Source organism: Cebus imitator, unplaced genomic scaffold, assembly GCF_001604975.1.
Source record: "Cebus imitator isolate Cc_AM_T3 unplaced genomic scaffold, Cebus_imitator-1.0 Scaffold817, whole genome shotgun sequence".
NCBI classification, from domain to species: Eukaryota; Metazoa; Chordata; class Mammalia; order Primates; family Cebidae; genus Cebus; species Cebus imitator.
Genome location: NW_016108132.1, coordinates 93,220 through 118,814, shown reverse-complemented (window position 1 = coordinate 118,814; position 25,595 = coordinate 93,220). Strand labels below are relative to the sequence as shown.

Genomic DNA, 25,595 nt, shown 5'->3' with positions numbered 1-25,595 from the left:
CAAAAACAGTACTAAGAGGAAAGCTCATAGCTCTAAGTATATATACCAAAAGAATGGAAGAGATATCAATGATTAAGATTTCCATCTCTAGAAACTAGAAGAATAATAGCAAACAGAACCCAAAGTAAGCAGAAGGAAGGAAATTTAAAAGGTTACAGTAGAAATCAATGAAACAGAAACTAGAATAACAGAAAAAAAAAAAAAAATCAAACCAATAGTTTGTTATTTGAAAAGACCAACAAGATTGATAAATGGTTCGCTACACTGACCAACAAGAAGGCTCCGAATCTTCTGTTAAAATCAGGAATTCTGTGATGGGAAGAATGAGTTCAGAAAAATAAGTAAATAAAAATAAAAAATAAAATCAGGAATTCACAAAGGGACATCACTGTTAATCTTATAAAAATAAAAAAGGACTGTAAGGGAATACTATCCACAGTTATGTGCCAACAAACTGGATAACCAAGATGATATGAACAAATTCCTAGAAATAAAAACTATCAAGACTAAATTATGAAGAAAAAGAAAATCTGAATAGACCTATAACTAGTTATTAAAGAAATTGAATCTGTAATCAGTAATTATATAACAACAACAACAAAAAGCCTGTACCTGATGGTTTCACCGGTAAATTCTAACAAACGTTTAAAGAACTAACATCAATCCTTCTCAAACTTTTTCAGTAAGTTCAAGAAAAGGGAACACTTCCTAATTCCTTCTATAAGCCCAGCATTACACTTTATACCAAAGCTAGAAAAAGACACTAAAGGAAACTACAACAATATCACATATGAACACTGATGCAAAACTCCTTAATACTAGCAAACCAAATCCAGCAGCATATTAAAATGATTATATACCATGACTAAGTGAAATTTATTCCTGAAATGCAAGGATGGATATGGTTAAACATAAAAATCAATCAATATACCACATAACAGAATGAAGGGAAAAAAACATGATCATCGCAATACAGAAAAAGTATTTGACAACAGTTAACACTTACATTGTTAAAACTCAACAAACTAGGAATTGAAATTACCTCAACATAATAAAAAGCCATATATGGAAAACCCACAGCAAATATCATATTCAACAGTGAGAGACTGAAACCTTTTCCTCTAACATCAGGAACAAGCCAGGGATGCCCACTTTTGCCATTTCTATTAAACATAGTACTGGAAGCTCTAGCCAGAGTAATTAAGAAATTAAGAAAGTAATTAAGAAAGAAAAATAAATAAAAGGTATCCAAATGAGAAAGAAAAAGTGAAATTATTTTGGTTCACAGATGTTATCATCTTATTTGCAGAAAATCCAAGATTCCACAACAAAACTATTAAAATAAATGAATTCAGCAAAGTAACAGGATACAAATCAACACCCAAAATTCAGCTGCATCCCTATACACTAATACAATGAACAATCTGAAAATTATGAAAGGAATTCCATTTATAAAAGCATAAGAATACTTAGGAATTAACTAAAGAAGTGAAAGACCTATACCTATACAATGAAAACTATGAAATATTGCTGAAAGGCATTTTAAAAGAGATTAATAAATGGACATATATCTTATGTTCACAGATCAGAAGATGTGACACTGTTAAAGTGTCAAAACTACCCAAAGATTCAATACATTCCCCACCAAAATCCCAATGACTTTTCCGCAGAAATGGAAAAATTCATCCTATAATTCATATGGCATCTTCAAGGAACCAAAATAGCCAAAACAATATTGAAAAAAACAAAGCTGGAGGACTCACATTTCCTGATTTCCAAACATTCAAAGCAACAGTAACCAAAATACTATGGTACTGGGATAAAGGAAGACATACACACTCAAAGAATAGGATAGATAGCCCAGAAATAAATCCTCGTGTATTTGGTCAAATGATATTCAACAAGAATGCCAGTATCTCTCAATGCAAAAAAGACAGTCTTTCCAACAAATGGTGCTGAGAAAAGTGAGTATCCACATACTAAATAACTAAGATGAATCCTTATGCAATACCATAAACAAAAATTCACTCAAATTACTCAAACAGCTCAATATGAGACCTAAAATTATAAAACTCTCAGAAGAAAACATAGGGCAAAAGCTTCAGAATGTTGGATTTGGCAATGATCTCTTGGACACAACACCAAAGACACAGGCAACAATAATAAAAATAGTCAAATTGGACTTTATGAAAATTTAAGAATTTTGTGCATCAAAAGGCAGTATCAAGACAGAAAGGGAGCAAATATGTCCAAATCATATCCCTGATATTGTACTAATAACCAGGATATATGGAGGACTCTGAAAACTCAGCAATAAAAAACAACCTAACTCAAAAATGGGCAAAGTGCTTGAAAAGACATTTCTCCAGAGAAGATATACAAACAACCAATAAGCATATGAAAAGATGTTCAACCTCAGTAATCATTAGGGAAATGCAAATCAAAACTACAATGAAATACCATCTCATACTCATTAGAATGGTTACTATAAAAAAAAGAAAAAGAATATATGTATTGGCAAAGATGTGGAGAAACTGGAACCCTTGTGCCCTATTGGTGAGAATATAAAAAAGTACAGCCATTGTGGAAAACAGTATGGTAGTTCCTCAAGAAATTAAACACAGAATTACCATATGACTCAGCATTTCCAGCTCTAGGTACAGACCCAAAAAATTTGAGAACACGATTTCAAAGGGATATTTGTAAACTCATGTTCACATCAGCATTATTCACAAATAGCCAAAATGTAGAAGCAATCCAAAATGTCCACTGATGGATAAATGGACAGATAAGCAAAATGTTGTATACAATTATAATGCATTATAATTCAGCCGTAAAAAGAAAAAAAATTCTGAAATACGCTGCAGCACAGATGAACCTTTACGACATTATGCTAAGTGAAATAAGCCAGTCACAAAAAGATAAATATTATATAATTCTATTCATATAAGGTCCATGGAGTAGTCAAAATCAGAAACAGAATGGTGGTTGCCAGAGAATGGGGGTAAGAGAATGTGGAGGTACACCACTATTATTTAATGGGTATCGAGTTTCAGTTTACAAGATGAAAGAGTTCTGAAGACGGATTGTGGTATTGGTTGCACATTATGAAAATATTAAATACCAATAAATAGTACACTTTAAAATGTTAGCATGGTAGCTTTTAGGCTATGTGTATCTTTACAAAATAAAAAGTGGGGGAAAATTATTCTTTTAACTAATAACTTACACAATAGGTTGTACTAGTTGGTGGGTGACAGGAGCACTAACATAAGCTGCAGGCTGTACTCCCATCATTCCTGAATCATCTTAAAAGAAAAGAAAAGTTTATTTAGGATAACCATTTAATAACATTTTATTTATTCCTCCAGAAAAAAACGTACATAATCAAAATGTTATGTAGGGAAAACCATCAATATTTCCTTCTGGGTTAGAAGTTAGCAAAGAACAACATAAGAAAACACAATCGTTATTTCTTAAATCAAGATAAAAAGGAGCTATAAAATATAACTGGGCTTTAAAATATGGCATTTATTAAGTCAATATATAACATCTGAATTAAGAAAAGCTGTGCTTTTCTCATTTAGATATTTTCCATTTACACAAAAACCAATTTTCCTTATTGAGCCACTGAGGGAGAAAATGTTTACCCTATAGACAACTTACAGTAAGCTAGACTGGGATCCAAAGTATTCCTGGCCCCATAAAAATAGTATGCATCATCATAAGGAGTTCGATAATTAGTAGCCAAAGGTGGTGGTAGGGGAGGTGGAGGCAGAGGTGCAATCCTGTACGAAAAGAAAAATGAAAAATTCTTCTCATATTTCATTGCGATTTTTTTTAAATCAAGATATTATTCTTTTCCAAAAACAGTACTGAAAATCCTACCACTACTTTAGAAAAAGTCATCATCTTGCTCCAATCATTCATCAAAAATTATGACTCAAAAAGCAAATAATATTACATAGGATTTCAGAATTTCAGGTGTATTTATGTAAGATGAAAACCTGAGTTAATATTCAATCAATTAATATCCAACAGGCACTATGTACCAGTATCAAATACAGAGAGACATGATCCCTGTCCCTTAAGAGTAACATGAAAATAAACACGTAGAGTCAAGTAAGTACAAGCAAATTAAGTAACAGAAGTGGATGCAGAGTGCTACAGGAACAGGAGCAGAGACATTTAAATCACATGAGGGAGAGAAAGAAAGCACACATAAGGCTTTGCAGAAGAGGCAACGCTTAAGCCATGCTACTGGAGCGGGCTAGTGTTGGAGGAAGGACAATCAAGGAAGAGAAGGCAAAGAGCTACAAAACAGTGAGAGCATAAATGGTTCAGTCTGACTGGGGAAATGTATTTTTTAACGTAAAATAAAAATCACTTAAATATCAACAGTAAAGTATTGACATAATCTTTAGTATTTCATAATTTAAAACTTCTGAACCTCTACATTAGCACTTCATTACTGATTAAGAAATATCTCTGTATTTCCACCAATGCAATATTTTTTAGTAGTAAAAGCGACAAAGGCAAATTCCTTTAAATGAATAGATAGCATTCTAGAATGTTCTCACTGTTGTACCTTAACAGGTTCTCCCTTGTCATATACTACAAAATAATTCCAAAGAACAAAGAGGGCACTGAAGTTCTCTGTAGTAGGGAATATTTTTCATATTTACTAGCCACTGATGATCACTAAATAAAAAAAAATTTTTTTTTGAGACAGAGTCTCACTCTGTAGCCCAGACTGGAGTGCAGTGGCGTGATCTTGGCTCACTGCAACCTCTGCCTCCCCAGTTAAAACGATTCTCCTGCCTTAGCCTCCCAAGTAGCTGGGATTACAGGCATGCACCACCATGCCCAGCTAATTTTCGTATTTTTAGTAGAGACGGGGTTTCATCATGTTGGCCAGGCTGGTCTTGAACTCCTGACCTCCTCATCTGCCTGCCTCGACCTCCCAAAGTGCTAGGATTACAGGCATGATCCACAGTGCCCGGCCCATTAAATCACATTTTAGAGAGATTTATACGAGCTAATCCTTACAACAACCCTGTAATTATAGACATGAAAATACATATATAATACTACTCTACTTTTACAAATGAGAAAACTAACTTCAACAAAGGTGTAGTTTGCCCAAAATCCAGATAGGAAAGCCAATCATTTCAATTCCTAATTCAATGCTGAGACCACCATGAAATGCTCTGCAATTCCAATCCCTCCTACTTGAGTCAGGAAGCCAGCAGATGAAAAACACAGGGCCCCTGATAAGTACAGTAAATACACTCCTACAATTGGTTAGTAACCAAAAGACCAACTCCTACTGAAAGACTAAAGTATAGCCCAGAAAATATCAATGTTCAAAAAAGTTAAGAAAAACACCCCTAAATTTACATACATTTTATAATTAATACACTAATAGTGAACAAAAAATAAGCCCAAGTCTTACAAAGAAGAAAGTATAGCCCAGAAAATATCAACAACAGGATTTTCTTTAGGTATAATCTATTACAGCACGATGCCTTTTACCTACAGAAATCAAATCTTTACTCCAATACCTAAATTACAGGTTTTAATTTTTATTTCAGGCATTTGAGTCACACAGCCCAGAAGTAATCACAGAAAATGAGCTGATGGAAACAGAAGCTAAAATAAAATTATATGNGAGCCACATTAGAAACTTTTTCTGCACAAATTGATGAATTCAATGTTTGCCAAGTGGAAACAACAAAATTGAAAAAGAATGCACAACTTCTATATGTTAAAAGATATCAAAAACAGACATCCCAAAATATGACCTAAAATTAAATACAAAAATGTACTTGGTGATTCATTCTAAAGATACAAAATCAGCTTTAAACAATGTTTAAAGAATTTCCCATTTTTATAATAGCAGAGAAAAAAATTCAAAGAAATTATTTCACAAAACTGTTTAATTGCACAAAATCTCTGAAGAACAACATCATCTGCTTCGGCACATCCTTTTAAACATAAAATATAGCAATACCTTACCTAATTCCCAAATACAAAACATTTAAACAAGCACCTGGGAGGTACCACTTCACCAAGGGCGCTGCTGAGTCCATTTTGCAAATCTTCATTTTGAGAAGGAACAGAATGAACTGATGGGATGGGTGGGACAGATGGGACAGATAAAGGAGGGAGAGGTGTCTGGAAAGCTACTCTGGGTCTTTCAGGTGGTATCATCTCTTCAAAGTGTCTTGGTGCCACACTAAACTGCTTTAGTCTATCAGGCTAAAATAAAGAAAAAAAAATCTGTTTGTTACATATAATCATAAATTTAAAGGTGGAAGGGACCTCAAAAGACCTCCTATCCCAGCAGGCACTTAAGATAGTCACAGAATCACAGATTTTTCAGCTATAAAAGACTCTGAATATCTATTTCTATATTTATTTATTTTTGAGACAGAGTCTCACTCTGTCACCCAGGCTGGAGTGCAATGGCACAATCTTGGCTCACAGCAACCTCTACCTCCTGTCCTCAAGCAATTCTCCCGCCTCAGCCTCAGAGTAGCTGGGATTACAGACACCTGCCACCACACCCAGCTAATTTCTGTATTCTCAGTATAGGAGGGGGTTTCACCACATTGGCCAGGCTGGTCTCGAACTCCTGGCCTCAAATGATACGCCCACCTCTGCCACCCAGAGTGCTGGAATTATAGGTGTGAGCCTCCACGCAGGCCAGACTCTGAATATCTAATTATTATTTTATAAATGGGTGATTGAGGCTCTCTGAGAAGTAACAGATCACCTAAGCTCTCACTATTAGTAAATAGGCAAAGGCTTGAGTCAGATACTAACTTTAAATATACCTGTAGTATTCTTTCTATGTACTATGACACTATGCTACTTCTCTAATTGCCATTTCTGTTATCAAAGTATTCTGTAAAACAGGGTCAGCAAATGCTTTCTGTAAAGGGCTAGATAATAAATAGATTAGGATTTGCAAGACTACATAGTCCTTCATAATGATCAGACTCAGCCATAGTGCTAAAGCAGCCACAAATATTATGTCAACAAATGAGCAAGGCTGTGCTGCAATCAAACTTTTTTTTTTAATGAAAAGAGGCAGCAAACAAATTTGACCACAGGCCACACTTTGCTAATCTCTACTTTAGAACATCACTTATGTGTCCTTTTCTAAGATTTGTACATCATCAAAAGTAAAGGCCTGTTGCCTCTAATTATTTATTTATTTAAATCAACTTGACACTCTATAGGAGCTTCAATTCAAAGATAAATAAGGTCTGTCACACACTAGTGTAACCATAAATTCAAAATTTAACATGCCAACATATTACATTAAAAAGCTCACCTTCTAAAAGGAAACTTTTGATTGATATAAGAAAATATATTTAGTTTTGAAATTTATCTTTTTTTTCTACCATGGTTATCAGGAATGATTTCTCAGGTTAATCTAAACATTTTTCCTAGGCATAGTCAGAAGCATACCAGGAGTAATGCTGGTGCAGTATTACCCACAGGGATATACTCTTAGCCTAAGTAAAAGCAAATCAAAAGTTGCTGCATCCTTTTTAAGAACAAACTTTTTTTTTTTTTTTTTTTTTTTTTTTGAGACGGAGTTTCACTCATGTTACCCAGGCTGGAGTGCAATGGCACGATCTCGGCTCACCGCAACCTCCGCCTCCTGGGTTCAGGCAATTCTCCTGCCTCAGCCTCCTGAGTAGCTGGGATTATAGGCACGCACCACCATGCCCAGCTAATTTTTTGTATTTTTAGTAGAGACGGGGTTTCACCATGTTGACCAGGATGGTCTTGATCTCTTGACCTCGTGATCCACCCGCCTCGGCCTCCCAAAGTGCTGGGATTACAGGCTTGAGCCACTACGCCCGGCCAAGAACAAACTTTTTAATAAACTTTTTAATGAAATTAATGGTCTTAATCATCATTCAAAGATGAAACAAACCTGCCTTAGAAATAAATACTACATATCCTACTACAGAAAAAGTAAATTGTGGTAAAAGCAATAAATTAATACCTCCTCCTTACTTAACTGCAATGATGTGAGTAATTCATTCCACTTAATGATGAGAATTGCAAAATTAAAGTAAAAATAAGATTATGTCTCTAATTTTACATTAAGTAACAATTATTAAAATGCTTTCAGAATACAGTTTTCAGTTTCCTTGGAATCACTCCAATATAAGTAAGTGGTCAAGATACACTCAAGAAAAATATTAACATCAACTGTAAATTTAACCAAGATAACTTTTCCATGGAAGAGTACATATGAACAAAACAGAGAGAACTAATTTAAAATAAACTTTTAAAAAATGACACAAATGAAAAATTATCTCAAGGAAATAATTAAGAGAATTTACACTTTATGAGAAGTCAATTTAGTTTATTTTATTACAGTAAACTGGCCTACTCTTTTTCCCCCAATATTCTCTAACCCCACCTGCCTCCTCATTTGAGGATCATTTGAATGAAAGATTAAACATTAAAAAATGCCAGAAACTCTTACCGATTTCTCAGGGTCTTGTGCTCCAGACGCAGCAACCCTGAGTTCTAAAACTTTTTCTCTAAACAAAATTAAAGTTTTATATATTAAAAAGATATAGTAAACGCTATCAAAATTATAAATCATCATTGAAATATGCTTACACACAAAGTCTATGCAATACATCTCCAAAAACAAGTAATTCCTTCAACTGACAATACAGCCTTAAATAATACTGAAAGCCAAATTATTTTACTTGATACAAAGTAAACTAGAATTCACATGTAACTAACTTAGACTACCTATCTCTAAACTAGTGCCTGGAGTATTTCAAAGACTAAGCAATTCATATAAAATAAAATACAAAAATACCGAGTACCAGCTCAGCCAGAGAGACCTCCACCCAGCCAGTGCTGAAGGCAATGACGGACAGACCCCCAGACAGAACAGCAAAGTGGGTCTAAGGATGGGTGGGGGGAATGGGTGGCTCGGGCAGCAGCCTTCTGAACTGAGAGCTTCAGGGACTGACAGCATCCTAGGCTGAAGGCTTCGGGCACATTCTGAGCTACCTAGTCTCTCTGAACAGGTGATTATTATTAACAAACAGGTGTTCTGTATTTTCTCGTAACACAAAAATATACCAAGTAAGCAGCTGTTACCCACTTAACACTAACCACAGACAAACTAAAAGGTATTCTCCACGAGGGAGCCACAGGGTCAGGGTCAGATATCTCCAAGAATTGTTTTAACTAGTGTGATATTTATACATTGTCCTGCCACTCTGGAATGCCCCAAGTGGTTTTCCACTTGGGGACGGGTTGGCTAGGTTTTCCTTGATCGTTCTTTCTAGCAAACAATATATTCTATCATACACTCAGCATTCATTAATACTCATAAACTCACTCTCAACACAAAAATAAAATCTCTACAAAAAAAAAAAAAAAAAAAAAAACTCTTAGGGTACATGTATATTTAATACATATAATACTTCCTAATAACAGTTTTTTTAAAAAATGATATTGAAGACAGTTAACATCAAACGGTAGATATTGGCTTCCTCTGAGATAGAGGGAAAAGGGCAAAAACTAAGAGATAACAAGTCTCAAATTCTCTTAAAACAAGATCTCTGTTCCTAATTTTAAACTATAATTAATATCTCACAGGTATTTCAACATAAAAAACTACAAATAATGACACCTATATACAATATAAATAATTGTGATTTACCATTCCTGTAGAATTGAGGAAGCCATTGAAGTTTTTTGACCAGGGTGCCAGTTTGATTAGTGTATTTTAAGACAATTAATACTACATACTGTGCTGGATCTACTGGAGCAGGGAGAAAGGAGTTGGGAAGACTATGTATTAGTTAGGAAGCTATTGCTGCAATCCAGGTCAGATGTAGAAAGGACTTATCCAAGGTTAATGGCTCTGACAATAGGAAAAAGAAGGGACCTCATATGAAGTAAATGGGAGAGGACAAGCAATCCAAGTTATAGTGAGATTTTGAGGCTCCATTAATGGGTCACTAATAGAAAATGAAGAGGGGTGGTTGGTTTTGAGATGCTCGTTTGGGATGGAAATGTAAAATTTATAGGATATAATACATGTGTGCATACCATTTCATATGGCAAAAAATACTTTATATTTCTTACTGTATATGGGATAATCCAATGGGCATATCTATAATATTAAAAGCTACCTTAAATCAGAAACTGAAGAAATCAATGAAGGAAGTAAAAGGCCTATTATAGAATACACAAATACTCTCATTTGTTACTTATGACAAAAAAAAAAAAAACTCTCAGTATTTATTTTCCTTGTTAATTTCCCATGTAGAGATTAAAATATAAGTGATTTACACATCAAAAAGCATATCAGAAAGACAACCCATTATTTAACCACCATGCCATTTTACACAAATGCATTTTAAACTCAAAATATCTCTTTTAAATGCAAACCTTTCATTACCGTCTCTTGTTCCTCTGTTGCTCAGCCATTTGTTCCAATAATTCTAGTCTGTATTTCTCTTTCCTTCTCTGAATAAGTTCTCGATCTTCACCTCCTAGATAGTGGTAAGAAAAAAATGCAATCTTAACTCTTAAGCATCATATGCAATTAGAAGTCAAGTCCTTAAAAACTACATCTTAATTATATAATTACTGAATATGCAAGAAATATAGAAGGAAAAAAAATCACATGTATCAGTCCTTTTTCAATTAATTTTGTAATTAATGGTACCTACTATGTATCAAACACAAGATACAGCAATCATGCCCATGAGTCTACCTTTAGTCAAAAACTTTCCTAAATAACAGAATATTCTTACCCAAACCCATTTTTCTAAAAATCTAAATATTTCCATTAATATCTTCCGTAAGTCCTATAAATTTAACATTTCCATCCCAAACAAGCATCACAAAACCAACTGCCCCTCTTCATTTTCTATTAATGGTCCGATAATGGAGTCTCAAAATCTCACTATAACTTGGATTGCTTGTTCTCTCCTATTCACTTCATATGAGGCCCCCTCCTTTCTATTCTCAGAGCCATTAACCTTGGATAAGTCCTCTCTACAACTGACCTGGATTGCAGCAATAACTTCCTCACTAAAAACCAGTCTTCTCAACTCCTTTCTCCCTACTCCAATACATCCAGCACACTATGTAATATTAACTGTCATAAAATACACTAATCAAGCCAGGCGCAGTGGTTCACACCTGTAATCCCAGCACTTTGGGAGGCAGAGGCAGGCGGATCATCAGGTCAAGGAGATCAAGACCATCCTGGCCAACACGGTGAAACCCCGTCTCTACTAAAATACAAAAAATTAGCCAGGCATGGTGGTACAAGCCTGTAGTCCCAGCTACTCGGTAGGCTGAGGCAGGGGAATTGCTTGAACCCAGGAGGTGGATGTTGCAGTGAGCCCAGATCGCACCACTGCACTCCAGAATGGCAACAGAGAAAGACTCTGTCTCAAAAAAAAAAATACACTAATCAAACTGGCACCCTGCTCAAAAAACTTCAATTCTACAGGAAGAAATACAAACCCCTAAGCCTGGTATTCCTTATACAAAAATCCAGTTAATCAAAAATTTTGAATGCAGACAAGATTATTATTATTGCATATGTTAATGACATAAAATACCTCTTAATCTAGATATGCAAGATCTGGAACACTACAAAAATCACAGGGTATCAAGAATGCAACTGAAAGAGCAATTTCTGTCCTGCCTTCATTATTGGTCTCCAACCATCAATGGGCACACAGCATCTTTAAGCATTTTATTTTTTTTGTCCATTAAGTATAAATGTCAGCAACAGTGAAGATCTCATAGAGGTACAATAAATTACATTAAGGCTAATAACTGTGTTTTATAATAAAAGTAAATATTCTCATTCTACTTCCGACCCATGATAGAATAACAAACGCAAGACTTAGCCTCACACTGTTTAAAAGAACAAACAACAACAACAAAAAACTCTGGAAAACTGGGCAAAATACACAAAATAATTGCTTTCCAGACACTGGACAATAGGTAGTGCAGAACTGTAGTAACTAAGGGAAGGAAAATAAATGAGGTAAGCCCTATAATCACCCAATTTCTGCCCAAGTGAAATTTCCAGACCACAGATATAGGCAAAGAAGTAAAGATAACCCAAAGAGGGCCCAGGAAACTGAGCTAAATTGAGTAGATAAAAAGCAAAATTCAGGAAGGCTAAAATGGCTGGAAGCTATGGAGCAAAGATCCAACAGGAAACATAAAAAGAGCTCCAGAAATCCACAGGCGGTCCCTTCAGACTTTGCAGTGTGCTACTCTGTGTATTCACAGAGTGAAATTCCATTCAGTCTGGCAACAAACTAAAGAGGACATGTAAGCTGAACAATTCTCAGACCTGAAACAAAGGAGCGAAATTCAAGCTCCAGCCAGCTAGGTTCTTGGTGGTCTTTCAGGGAACATGTCAGAAAGGTCACTGTAGTAGTAAAGCTAAACTATTCTCTGAAAGGAAGGCTACTCTAGAGGTCCCTAGCTAAGCTTAAAACCAAACTCAGACCAAATTGGTCTTTAGTGAGCGAAAAGTAAAGGAAAAATCATTTAGAAAAAATTCAGACTGCAGAAGAAGCCTGCCTGAAAAGTCACAGCAACAGGTAAAAAAAACAACCTGGTGGGAAAAAAAATCAGACTGCACCTGAACAGACAAGCAAACAGGGTCCAGCATAGAGCTCCTCGTTCTTTGTCTAATTAGTAAATAACCAGGAAAAAGTTTCCTCCCCTTTTCAGGCACATTCATTATAGGAATTTGCATGGGGGCGGGGTTGGCTTATCTAAAACAAACACACAGTTACACAAACAAGAGAAGTGCTTGCCTAGAGACATATCCACAGCTGCACAAGATAACAGGAGTTCCACAAACAGCTTTACAAGAGAAGTTACTCAAACTGCTACAGGGAAGAAGAGTTTCTTATAAAAGCTTTTTAATTCAGCTGTAACCTGGCAATTCACTTGGACTCCCCACTACCCTACAAAGAGCTTCTTTTCCTTCACTTATTAAACTTCCCAATCCCACCTTTGTGTCTATGTTCCTTAATTTTCTTGGACATGGCACAAAGAACCTGGGGTACTAGTTCAGACAAGAAACTGCTACATTAAAGTGCATTGGTGAGACTGCAACATTAGTAATAGAAATGTGACAATGGTAAACAAAAATTTTAAAAGATGGCTACTATGTTCCCTGCTCCCTGCTGAATCCCTGTATAATTGCCTCCCCTTGAGAATGGGTGGCACCTGTGACTTACTTGTATACACTAGAATATGGAAGGGTAAAAAAAAAAATTTGCAGAGGTAACTAAGGTACCAAATCAACTAATTTGAAGTAATCAAAAGGGAGGTTATCTTAGGTGGACCTGATATACTCTATACTCAGGTGAAAAGCCTAAAAGAAGGACTGGGCCTCCCTGAGTTTATAGAGGCTTCTTGCTGGCATAAAGTGGGCAATCATGGTGAGGAAGCCCACACGGCAAAGAACAGCAGATGGCCATTAGGAACTGTGGGCAGCCTCCAGTAAGTATCCAGCAAGAAGCCAGTGCCCTCAGTCATACAGCCACAAATAAATGAATTCTGCCAACAATCTGAATTAGCTCAGAGGCAGATTCTTCCCCACTCAAGCCTCCGGTTAAAAGGCAGCCTAGTGGATACCTTTATTATAGCCTTTTGAGACCATTAGCAAAGGATCTGTTCAGTAAACCATGCCCAGATTCAACCGACTGGAGTTTCTGCCTGAATACAATTTCCAAATGTTCACTAGGAAAACTGGGATCAAACAATACAGAAGACCTGAAAGAGATACTTCTGTGACATTCAGGCACAAAACATAGTCCACATTCCAGACTTTCATACAAAGCAAAAGCTGCAAGCTATTGGTTGGGGGACAGAAAATCAGCTTGGACCCAACATCCCACACTCTTATATAGCAAAGGTTTGTTATTGTTAGGGGAAGGGCAAAAAAATCTGGTGAAAAATCTGGTGCAAAACCCTCCTCAGACACAAAAAAGAGTTTAGCTATTATCCTGGGCAATGACAGAAATGTTGAGAAAGACTCATCCCTCACGCCCAGATGCACAGGACCAGTCCAGCATCAAGTAGGAAGCAATAGCAATATACTGCTGAGGAGGAAAAAGCGTGGAGAGATGCCCTCACTGTCAAGAACATGAAGGTCTTGCTGAAAACAGGGAAGTGCAGGAACACTAAGAAAATCCCTCTGGCAGTCCAGGCCCCAGACTAAGGGAAAGAGAAGAGGATTCAACACTTCTCTCTAAGCAATTGATAGAAACAGATAAAATTCATTATGGATATACAAGACATGAACATAACGATGAACCAACTTGACCTAACTGACACTTTTTTTTTTTTGACACAGGGTCTTACTCTGTCACCCAGGCTGCAGTGCAGTGGCACAATCATGGCTCACTGCAGCCTCAACCTGCCAGGCTTAAGCAATCCTCCCACCTCAGCCTCCTGAGTGCCTGGGACTACAGGTGTGTGCCACTAATTTATTTATTTAATAAATTAGCCTAGCTAATTTATTTACTTTTTTATTTTTTGAGACAGAGTTTCGCTCTGCTGCCAGGCTGGAGTGCAGTGGCATGATCTCAGCTCACTGCAACCTCTGACACCCTGGTTCAAGCGATTCTCCTGCCTCAGCCTCCCAAGTAGCTGGGATGACAGACACATGCCACCACGCCCAGCTAATTTTTTGTATTTTAGTAGAGACAGGGATTCACCATGTTGGCCAGAATGGTCTCGAACTCCTGACCTCGTGATCTGCCCATCTCAGCCTCCCAAAGTGCTCCCTGCACTTTGGGATTACAGGTGTGAGCTACTGCACCCAGCCAAATTTTTTATTTTTTATTTTTTGTAGAGACATAGTCTTCCTATGTTGTCCAGGTTGCTCTCGAACTCCTGGGCTCAATTAAGTGATCCTCCTGCTTTGGGGTTCCCAGATGCTGAGATTAGAGGTATGAGCCACCACACCCAGCCTTAAATCACATTTATAAACTACTATACTCAACAACTGCACTATGCATATTCTTTCAAGTACACGCTAAACACTCACCAAGACAGACTATTCTGAGCCACTCAAAAAACAACTTTGTCAAAGAAATTCAACAAACCTGAAATAACTGAAATTATAATAATTATATTCTTGGATCATAAGAGGCTTAAACAAGCAGTCAATAACAAAAAGAAGGAAAATCCCCAAATACTTAGAAATTTTAAAACATACTTCTAAATTACCTATGGTTCCATTATAAACCCCATAATGTTTATTTTTCTCTAAACTAAATAAATTATCTTACTTTTTAAGTAAAGCAAAAGGCCCTAAGAGACATCCTTGGGACAAAATTACAGGAAGATAAATTTTAGTTCAATTGAAATAAGAGTATCATAACAATCACAGCCATCTAAAGATGGAATGTACTGTCTCTGGAGAAAATAAGTTTCCTATAGGTATGAACAAATAGTTTGTGGAGGAAAAGATCAACCACAAGGATTAAATGACTTTAATGGTTTGTTTTAAACATTAGAGTCCACTGTCTTACCAAATATTCATCTATAATTCCTGGCTTGCATTAGTGACAAACTCATGCCAATCATCATTAAAAGGTCAGGGTAGAATAATCCTTTTATTGATAAAAATTATTTATCAGTAGGCTGTCAGCTCAGAAAGACATTTCTCTTATTTCACCATGTTTTATAAAATACACCTGCCAGGCACCGTGGATAACACCTATAATCCCAGTACTTTGGGAGGCCAAGGCAGGCAGATCACTTGAGATCAGGAGTTTGAGACCAGCCTGGCCAACATGATGAAATCCTGTCTCTACTAAAAATACAAAAATCAAAAAATACAAAAAATTACAGGCGTGGTGGTGCATGCCTGTACACCCAGCTACTCAGGAAGGTGAGGCATGAGAATCACTTGAATCCAGGAGGCAGAGGTTGCAGCGAGCCAAGATCATGCACTGCACTCCAGCCTTGGCAACAGAGCAAGACTCAGTCTCTAAAAAAAAAAAAAAAAAAAAAAAAAAAAAAAAAAAAAAAGAAAAAAAATATATCAAAAGAATATAGTCTTTTAAAATAAAAATAAAAAAATATATATACCTCTACATGGTACTAATAGATTAAACTCGTCAATTTTCACTTACATATATTATACTAGAATAAAATTCTTGGTGGCATGCCATTTTTCTCACAACAGCAATTCACAAGGGAGCAAAAACCTAAGAATATAATGTAATTATATGTCTCAAAACCAGTATTTAATTTACTGACTGTTTTTAATTTGAATTAAAGTGTTATTTAATTTCTTCATATACGTTACTAACACCAAATTTCAGTTCATTTTTTTCTAACACTTTTCACACAAAGAATACACCTCTCTTCTATCAGATATTTAAAGGTATAAACCAGAAACAAAGCTCTCCTCACAGTTTCTGGTATTAAATTGTGACAAGTGTTAATACAGCAAAACAACCTACTCAGCAATGACCTTGATTTCCAATAAACAGAAAATTTAGACCATCATCATTATTTGAACAAAATATCTTCTCAGAAACTGCATGAAAAGAACAAACGAAAGAAAGGTTTAATTTGGAGAAAATAAACTAAAATACAAAGTTTTGTACTAGCTGAAGAAACTAGAAAGAAGAATTAAGGAAAAAAACTATCATATATAAACCAAAATATTTTTTAAAAACAGACACACTGGATAGAGACAATCCAAGATGGCTGAATAGGAAGAGCTCTGGAATGCAGCTCCAAGCAAGAACACAGAGGGTGACTGATCACCACATTTCCAAATGAGTTTTTACTGCCCACAGACCAGGAGATTCCCAGGCGGAAAAGCACCACGAGTCTCAGCCGGTACAGTGGGTCTCCGCACAAAAGCTCACACAAATCTGGGCAGCCATTTCAAAAGGCACCTGGAACACCTGGGAGACAGAATAGCCCATTCAACTGAAAAAAGGGGGGCTGAAACAGGGAGCCAGGTGATCTGGCTCAGTGGGTCCTACCCTCACAAAGACCAGCAATCTGAAACGCTCTGGACTGAGAGTTTCATAGCCAGCACAGCTGGACCCAGGACAGTACAGTTCTATGGGGGAAAGGGCATCCACCAATACCAAGGCAGCCCACCACTACCAATGCAGTCTGCCATTATCGAGGCAGTCCACCATTACCAAGGCACTCCACCATTACCAAGGCAGTCCACCATTACAGAGGCAGTCCGCCATTACTGAGGCAGACAGCCATTACAGAGGCAGTTCTAACTACACCTCTATAAACAAAACTGCAAAGAAGTTCACACAGCAGCTGGGCAGAGCCCAGAGCAGCTCAGCAATGCCTCTGCTGGCAGATGACTAGGCTACCTCCTTGCTGGGCAGGGCATTTGTGAAAAAAGGCAGCAGCATATCACAAACTTATAAATAAAAGCCCCACCTTCCCAGGACAGAGCACCTGGGGAAAAAAAGGCAGTTATCAGTTCCGCTGCAGCAGACATAAATATACCGGAGCAGGAGCTCTGAAAGGAACAATGGAGCTCACAGCTCAGCACTTTAGCTCCTATAAGGAACAGATTGTCTTCTCAAGCGACTACCTGACCCCTGTATATCCAAAGAGATGCCTCATAAAGGAGAGTTCAGGCTGACATCTGGTGGGTATCCTTCTGGGAAAAAGATAACAGAAGAAGAAACTGGCAGCAACCCTTACTGTTCTGCAGATGCCACAGGTGATCCCCAGGCAAGCAGGGTCTGGAGCGGACCTCCAGCAATCCTACAGCAGAGGGGCCCAACTGTTAGAAGGAAAAACTAAAAAACAGAAAGAAATAACTTCATCATCAACAAAAAAGATAACCATTCAGAGACCCCATCCAAAAGTCATCAACTACAAAGACCACAGGTAGATAAATCCACTAAGATGGGAAGAAACCAGTGCAAAAAGAATGAAAACACCAAAAATCAGAACACCTCTCCTCTTCCAAGGGATCGCAATTCCTCACCAGCAAGGGAACAAGGCTGGAGAATGAATCTGATGAATTGAAAGAAACAGGCTTCAGAAAGTGGGTAATAACAAACATCTCTGAGCTAAAAGAACATGCTCTAACCCAACGTAAAGAAACTAAGAACCTTAAAAAAAGGTTTGATGAAATGCTAATGAGAATAAACAGCTTAGAAAATAATATAAATGAATTGATGTAGCTAAGAAACACAACACGAGAATTTCACGAAGCACACACAAGTTTCAATACCCAAATGGACCAAGCAGAAGAAAGGATATCAGAGATTGAAGAGCAACTCGATGAAATAAAATGAGAAGGAAAGATTAGAGAAAAAAGAGTAAAAAGAAATGAACAAAGTCTCCAAGAAATATGGCATTACATGAAAAGACCTAAACTACGTTTGTTAGGTGTACCTGAATGTGATGGAAAGAATGAATCCAAGCTGGAAAACACTCTTCAGAATATTATCCAGAACTTCCCCAACCTAGCAAACCAGGCCAATATTCAAGTCCGGGAAATACAGAGAACACTACAAAGATATTCATCAAGAAGAGCAACCCCAAGGTACCTAATCATCAGATTCACCAGGGTTGAAATGAAGGAAAAAAAATGCTACGGGTAGCCAGAAAGAAAGGTCTGGTTACCCACAAAGGGGAGCCCATCAGATTCACAGCGGATCTCTCGGCAGAAACCCCACAAGCCAGAAGAGAGTGCGGGTCAACATTCAACATCCTTAAAGAAAAGAACTTTCAACCTAGAATTTCATATCCAGCCAAACTAAGCTTCATAAGCAAAGGAGAAATAAAATCCTTTACAAACAAGCAATTGCTCAGAGATTTCATCACCACCAGGCCTGCCTTACAAGAGGTCCTGAAAGAAGCACTAAACATAAAAAGGAACAACCAGTACCAGCCACTTCAAAAACGTACCAAATGGTAAAGAGCATCAACACTATGAAGAAACTGCATCAACTAATGGGCAAACAACCAGCTAGCAACAAAATGGCAGGATCAAATTCACACATAACAATATTAACCTTAAATGTAAATGGACTAAATGCCCCAATCAAAAGACACAGACTGGCAAACTGATTAAAAAGTCAAAACCCATCAGTGTGCTATATTCAGGAAGCCCATCTCACGTGCAAGGATACACACAGGCTCAAAATAAAGGGATGGAGGAAGATTTACCAAGCAAATGGAGAGCAGAAAAAAGCAAGAGTTGTAATCCTAGTCTCTGATAAAATAGACTTTAAACCAAAAAAGATCAAAAGAGACAAAGAAGGGCATTACATAATGGTAAAAGAATCAATGTAACAGGAAGAGCTAACAATCCTAAATATATACAGGAGCACTCAGATACATAAAGCAAGTTCTTAACAACCTGCAAAGAGACTTACACTCCCACACGATAACAGTAGGAGCCTTTAACACTCTGCTGTTAATATCAGACAGTTAAACGAGACAGAAAATTAACAAGGATATCCAGGACTTGAACTCAGACCTGGACCAAGCAAACCTAATAGACATTTAAAAAACCCTCCACCCCAAAGCCACAGAATATACATTCTTCTCAGCACCACGTCACACCTGCTCTAAAACTGACCACATGATTGGAAGTAAATCACTCCTCAGCAAATGCAAAAGAACGGAAATCGTAACAGTCTCTCAGACCAGAGTGCAATCAAATCAGAACTCAGGATTAAGAAACTAACTCAGAACCACACAAGGTCATGGAAACTGAACAACTGGCTCTTGAATGTTTACTGGATAAACAATGAAATGAAGGCAGAAACAAAGATGTGCTTCAAAACCAACAAGAACAAAGACACAATGTACCAGAATCTCTGGGACACATTTAAAGCAGTGTCTGGAGGAAAATTTATAGCAATAAATGCCCACATGAGAAGGAAGGAAAGTCCTAAAATCGACACCCTATCATCAAAATTGAAAGAACTAGAGGAGCAAGATCAAAAAAACTCAAAAGCTAGCGGAAGACAAGAAATAACTAAGATCAGAGCAGAACTGAAGGAGACAGAGACACAAAAAATCTTTCAAAAAATCAATAAATCCAGGAGCTGAGCTTTTGAAAAGATCAACAAAATAGACAGACCACTAGCCAGATTAAGAAAAAAGAAAAGAGGGAAGAATCAAATAGATGCAATAAAAAACGATAAAGGGGTTATCACTACCAATCCCACAGAAACACAAACTACCGTCAGAGATTACTACAAACAACTCTATGCACATAAACCAGTAAACCTGAAAGAAATGGATAAATTGCTGGACACTTGTACCCTCCCAAGCCTAAACCAGAAAGAAATCGAAACCCTAAATAGGCCAATAAAAAAGGCTGAAGTTGAGGCAGCAATTAATGGCCTACCAACCAAAAAAAGCCCAGGTCCAGATGGGTTCACAGCTGAATTCTATGAAACATACAAAGAGGAGCTGGTACCACTCCTTGTGAAACTATTCCAAACAATCCAAAAAGAGGGAATCCTTCCCACATCATTTTATGAGACCAACATCATCCAGATACCAAAACCTGGCAGTGACTCAGCAAGAAAGGAAAACTTCAGCCCAATATCCATGATGAACACAGATGCAAAAATCTTCAATAAAATACTGGCAAACCGATTGCAACAGCACATCAAAAAGCTTATCCATCACAATCAAGTAGGCTTCATCCTGGGGATGCAAGGCTGGTTCAACATACACAAATCTATAAACGTAATTCACCACATAAACAGAACCAAAGACAAAAACTACATGATTATCTCAATCAATGCAGAGAAGGCCTTCAACAAAATTCAACAGCCCTTTATGCTAAAAACTCTCAAAAAATGAGGTATCAATGGAACGTATCTAAAAATAATAAAAACAATTTACAACAAAACCACAGCCAGCAACATACTGAATGGGCAAAAACTGGAAGCATTCCCTTTGAAATCTGGCACTAGACAAGGATGCCCTCTCTCACGCCTACTATTCAGTACAGTATTGGAAGTTCTAGCCAGAGCAATCAGGCAAGAAAAAGAAATAAAGGGTATTCAATTAGGAAAGGAGGAAGTCAAATTGTCTCTATTTGCAGATGACATGATTGTATATTTAGAAGACCCCATCATCTCAGCCCATAATCTCCTGAAACTGATAAGCAACTTCAGCGAAGTCTCAGGATAAAAAATCAATATGCAAAAATCACAGGCATTCCTATACACCAATAACAGACTTAAAGAGAGCCAAATCAAGAACGAACTGCCATTCACAATTGCCACAAAGAGAATGAAATACCTAGGAATACAACTAACAAAGGATGTAAAGGGCCTCCTCAAGAAAAACTACAAACCACTGCTCAAGGAAGTAAGAGAGGACACAAGCAGATGGAAAAACATTCCGTGCTCATGGTAAGGAAGAATCAATATTGTGAAACTGGCCATACTGCCCAAGGTAATTTATACATTCAATGCTATCCCCATCAAGCTACCTATGACCCTCTTCACAGAACTAGAAGAAGCCACATTAAACTTCATATGGAACCAAAAGAGGGCCCACATAGTCAAGTCAATTTTAAGTAAAAGAACAAAGTTGGAGGCATCATGCTGCCTGACTTCAAACTACACTACAAGTCTACAGTAATCAAAATAGCATGGTACTGGTACCAAAACAGAATTATAGACCAATGGTACAGAACAGAGGCCTCGGAAGCAACACCACACATCTACAACCATCTGATCTTTGACAAACAAGACAAAAACAAGCAATGGGGAAAGGATTCCCTGTTTAATAAATGGTGTTGGGAAAACTGGCTAGCCATGTGCAGAAAGCAGAAACTGGACCCCTTCCTGACACCTTACACTAAAATTAACTTCAGATGGATTAAAAAGTTAAACATAAGACCTAATACCATTAAAACCCTAGAAGAAAACCTAGGCAAAACCATTCAGGACACAGGCATAGGCAAGGACTTCATGACTAAAGCACCAAAAGCATTGGCAACAAAAGCCAAAATAGACAAACGGGATCTAATTAAACTCCAGAGCTTCTGTATAGCAAAAGAAACAATCATTAGAGTGAACCAGCAACCAACAGAATGGGAAAAAATTTTTGCAATCTACCCATCTGACAAAGGGCTAATATCCAGAATCTACAAAGAAAGCAAACAGATTTACAATAAAAAAAGCAAACAAACCCATTCAAAAGTGGGCGAAGGACATGAACAGACACTTTTCAAAAGAGGACATTTATGTGGTCAACAAACATATGAAAAAAAGCTTCTCATCATTGGTCATTAGAGAACTGCAAATCAAAACCACATTGAGATACCATCTCATGCCAGTTACAGTGGCGATCATTAAAAAATCTGGAGACAACAGATGCTGGAGAGGATGTGGAAAAATAGGAACACTTTTACACTGTTGGTGGGAGTGTAAATTAGTTCAACCATTGTGGAAGACAGTGTGGCACTTCCTCAAGGACCTAGAAATAGAAATTCCATTTGACTCGGCAATCCCATTACTGGGTATATACCCAAAGGAGTATAAATCATTCTATCATAAAGACACATGCACACGTATGTTCACTGCGGCACTGTTTACAACAGCAAAGACCTGGAACCAACCCAAAGGCCCATCAATGATAGACTGGACAAGGAAAATGTGGCACATATACACCATGGAATACTATGCAGCCATAAAAAAAGATGAGTTCCTATCCTTTGTAGGGACATGGATGAAACTGGAAACCATCATTCTCGGCAAACTGCCACAAGGACAGAAAATCAAACACCGCATGTTCTCACTCATAGGCAGGTGTTGAACAATGAGAACACATGGACACAGGGAGAGGAGCATCACACACTGGGGTCTCTTGGGGAGACTAGGGGAGGGACAGTGGCGGGTAGGGAGTTGGGGAGGCATAAGATGGGGAGAAATGCCAGATATAGGTGGCAGGGATGGAGGCAGCAAACCACATTGCCATGTATGTACCTATGCAACAATCCTGCGTGTTCTGCACATGTACCCCAGAACCTAAAGTGCAATAAAATACATATAAAAAGGGAGGTATAAAGTTAAAAAAAAGCCACACTGCAACAGAGTGCTAATAAAATATGGAATTAAAAGCTCATTACTGACTAGTACAGGTAATGATCAACTTACGACCTATGCAACTTACAACCATTCAACTTTACGACCACAATTGCTAGCCATGACTGCTCCGCTGTAGATTTTTGGAAACACTACAACATTTTGATGTGTATGAAGAATATCGCTACCACCTGGGAGGCTGTGACGACAAAGTGCATGAATGGCATCTGGAAAAATTGTGTTAAGCGCTATGTTAATGATTTTGATGGATTTGACAGTGAACATGAATTTCAAACGATTCGGGAAAAAACAGTAAAACTCGCTAAAGACCTTTCTTTGGAGTGTGAAATGGAAGATGTCGAAGAGTTGCTAGACAATGAATCTGGAGAACTTACAAATGAAGAGCTAATCAAACTGGAAGAAGAAAGAGTGGCGGAAAAAGAAAGAAGAGAAGCAGAGAAAGAAGAGGAGGAGCCAGAAAGAAAGTTCACCAGTAAGGGATTCTCAGACAGTTTATCTTTACTGAATAAACTTCTTATACATTTCGAAGCAATGGACCCAAACATCGAACGATTTCCAAGGATTGAACGGATGGCGCACGATGTGTTTCGTCCGTATTGTGAAGTTTATGAAGAAAAAAAGAAACATACAATTCAGACAAAGCTCACCATGTTTATGAAAAAACCAACTACGGTAACCCCAACTGCTGCCTCAGATGATGACATCAATGATCCGCAGCCAAGCACCGGCGGCCAATAAAATGTTTCATACATGTTTATATATTTTGATATGTTTTGCAATTGGGAAAATGCTTCCTATGGTATTTTTACACCTGTATTTTGTATTTTTGTATGCACCTGTATTTTGTAATTTTGTATGTTTTGCAAATATTAAACCAGTTGTACTAGTAATGCAGTGTTTTACTTAAACCTGACGAATGTAAAAATAAGAAACAAAATGGTGTAGAGATGATACAAATGGCATAAAATGAACAAAGAAAATTACGATATATAATGAAAGAAAATTATGATAAAATATGACTTAAAGATTTTTATAACATCATTTCACAGTACTGTACATATAGCCTACTCAACTTACGACCAAATCGTGTTACGACTGGTCTGTAGGAACCAATCGTGGTCGTAAGTCGAGCACTAGCTGTAATGATTGATCCGTCTTGCAAAAAAAAGATTAATGAAACTAATAATTTCATTATCATCTATAGAAAGTACTTCACTAAATAATTTAGCTTTAAAATTATACATAGATGTGTTCATAAAGATCATGAATGAAAAATAGATATATAAAATTTTTTAAATACAAAATAAAATTGTACATAGAGCTATATATGTTAAATGATTAGCATAGTATCTAGCGTAAAGTAAGCACTTAACACATGTTTTCTACTATTAGTAAAGGTAGTATTAATTACATTGAGTTCTCACTAAAAAGCTATTATAAGACACTCTGTACAAACCCAACCAATTAGAAATTTTGTACCTACCAAACAGCATCCCTGCAAAAGGACTACAGATCTCTCGATTTGCAGATTTGGATGATCCATTGTCTGGAGCACTAAAGAAAAAAAGAGAAAAAGAGTGAATTAAAATCCAGATAATTTTCAGGAAGCAACATTTTAGAGTAAAACGTAGATATGAGTTATTAGCCTTTCAAAGTACTAGGGACATTGTAATACTTACAAATTTTTAAGGTTAAGGTAAAATCATGTTATTCTGTCTCTTTATACAGTGCAACTCCAATGTATTCAGGCTTAAAAAAAAAAACATTTTGGCCAGGCACAGTTGCTCACACCTGTAATTCCAGCACTTTCGGAGGCCGAAGCAGGCAGACTGCCTGAGGTCACTGCCTGGCCAACATGGTGAAACCCCATCTCTACTAAAAACTACAAATTAGCTAGGCATGATGGCCGAGGCCTTTAATCCCAGCTACTCAGGAGGCTGAGGCAGAAGAATTGCTTGAATTAGAGAAGTGGAGGCTGCAATGAGCCAAGATCGAGCCATTGCGTGCTACAGCCTGGATGACAAGAGTGAGACCCTGTCTCAAAAAAGAAAGAAAAAAAAACCATTTTATTCAGCTTGCTTCATTGGCTCTATAGGTTCTCAAATAAAATCTTTTTCAGCCTGGGAGCGGTGGCTCATGCCTGTAATCCCAATACTTTGGGAGTCTGAGGCAGGCAGATTGCTTGAGGTCAGGAGTTCAAGACTAGCCTGGCCAACATGGTGAAACCTCATCTCTACTAAATATACAGAAATTAACCAGGCATGGTGGTATTTCTCTGTAATCCCAGCTACTTGGGAGGCTAAGGCAAGAGAATCGCTTGAACCCAGGAGGCATGGAGGTTGCAGTGAGCCAAGATCATGCCACTGCACTCCAGCCCAGGTGACAGAGTGAAACCACATCTCAAAGAAAAAAAAAAAGAAAAAGAAAAATCCTTTTCAATTT

General features: G+C 37.3%; 1 protein-coding gene across 14 annotated transcripts in view; it reads right to left on the bottom strand.

The window, feature by feature from the left end:
* CSPP1 (centrosome and spindle pole associated protein 1) overlaps positions 1-25,595 on the bottom strand; it is a 159,115-nt gene that overhangs the window by 83,705 nt on the left and 49,815 nt on the right. For 13 of the 14 annotated variants that reach the window (XM_037735460.1, XM_017520217.2, XM_037735459.1 and 10 more), the window contains 6 exons: positions 24,637-24,707; positions 10,463-10,556; positions 8,516-8,573; positions 6,053-6,261; positions 3,667-3,788; positions 3,230-3,308 (listed from right to left, as the gene is read on the bottom strand). In XM_037735460.1, the coding sequence (XP_037591388.1) occupies positions 3,230-3,308; positions 3,667-3,788; positions 6,053-6,261; positions 8,516-8,573; positions 10,463-10,556; positions 24,637-24,707 (633 nt within the window). The remainder of the gene's footprint in view (positions 1-3,229; positions 3,309-3,666; positions 3,789-6,052; positions 6,262-8,515; positions 8,574-10,462; positions 10,557-24,636; positions 24,708-25,595) is intronic. The other variant, XM_037735463.1, reaches the window with a different exon arrangement.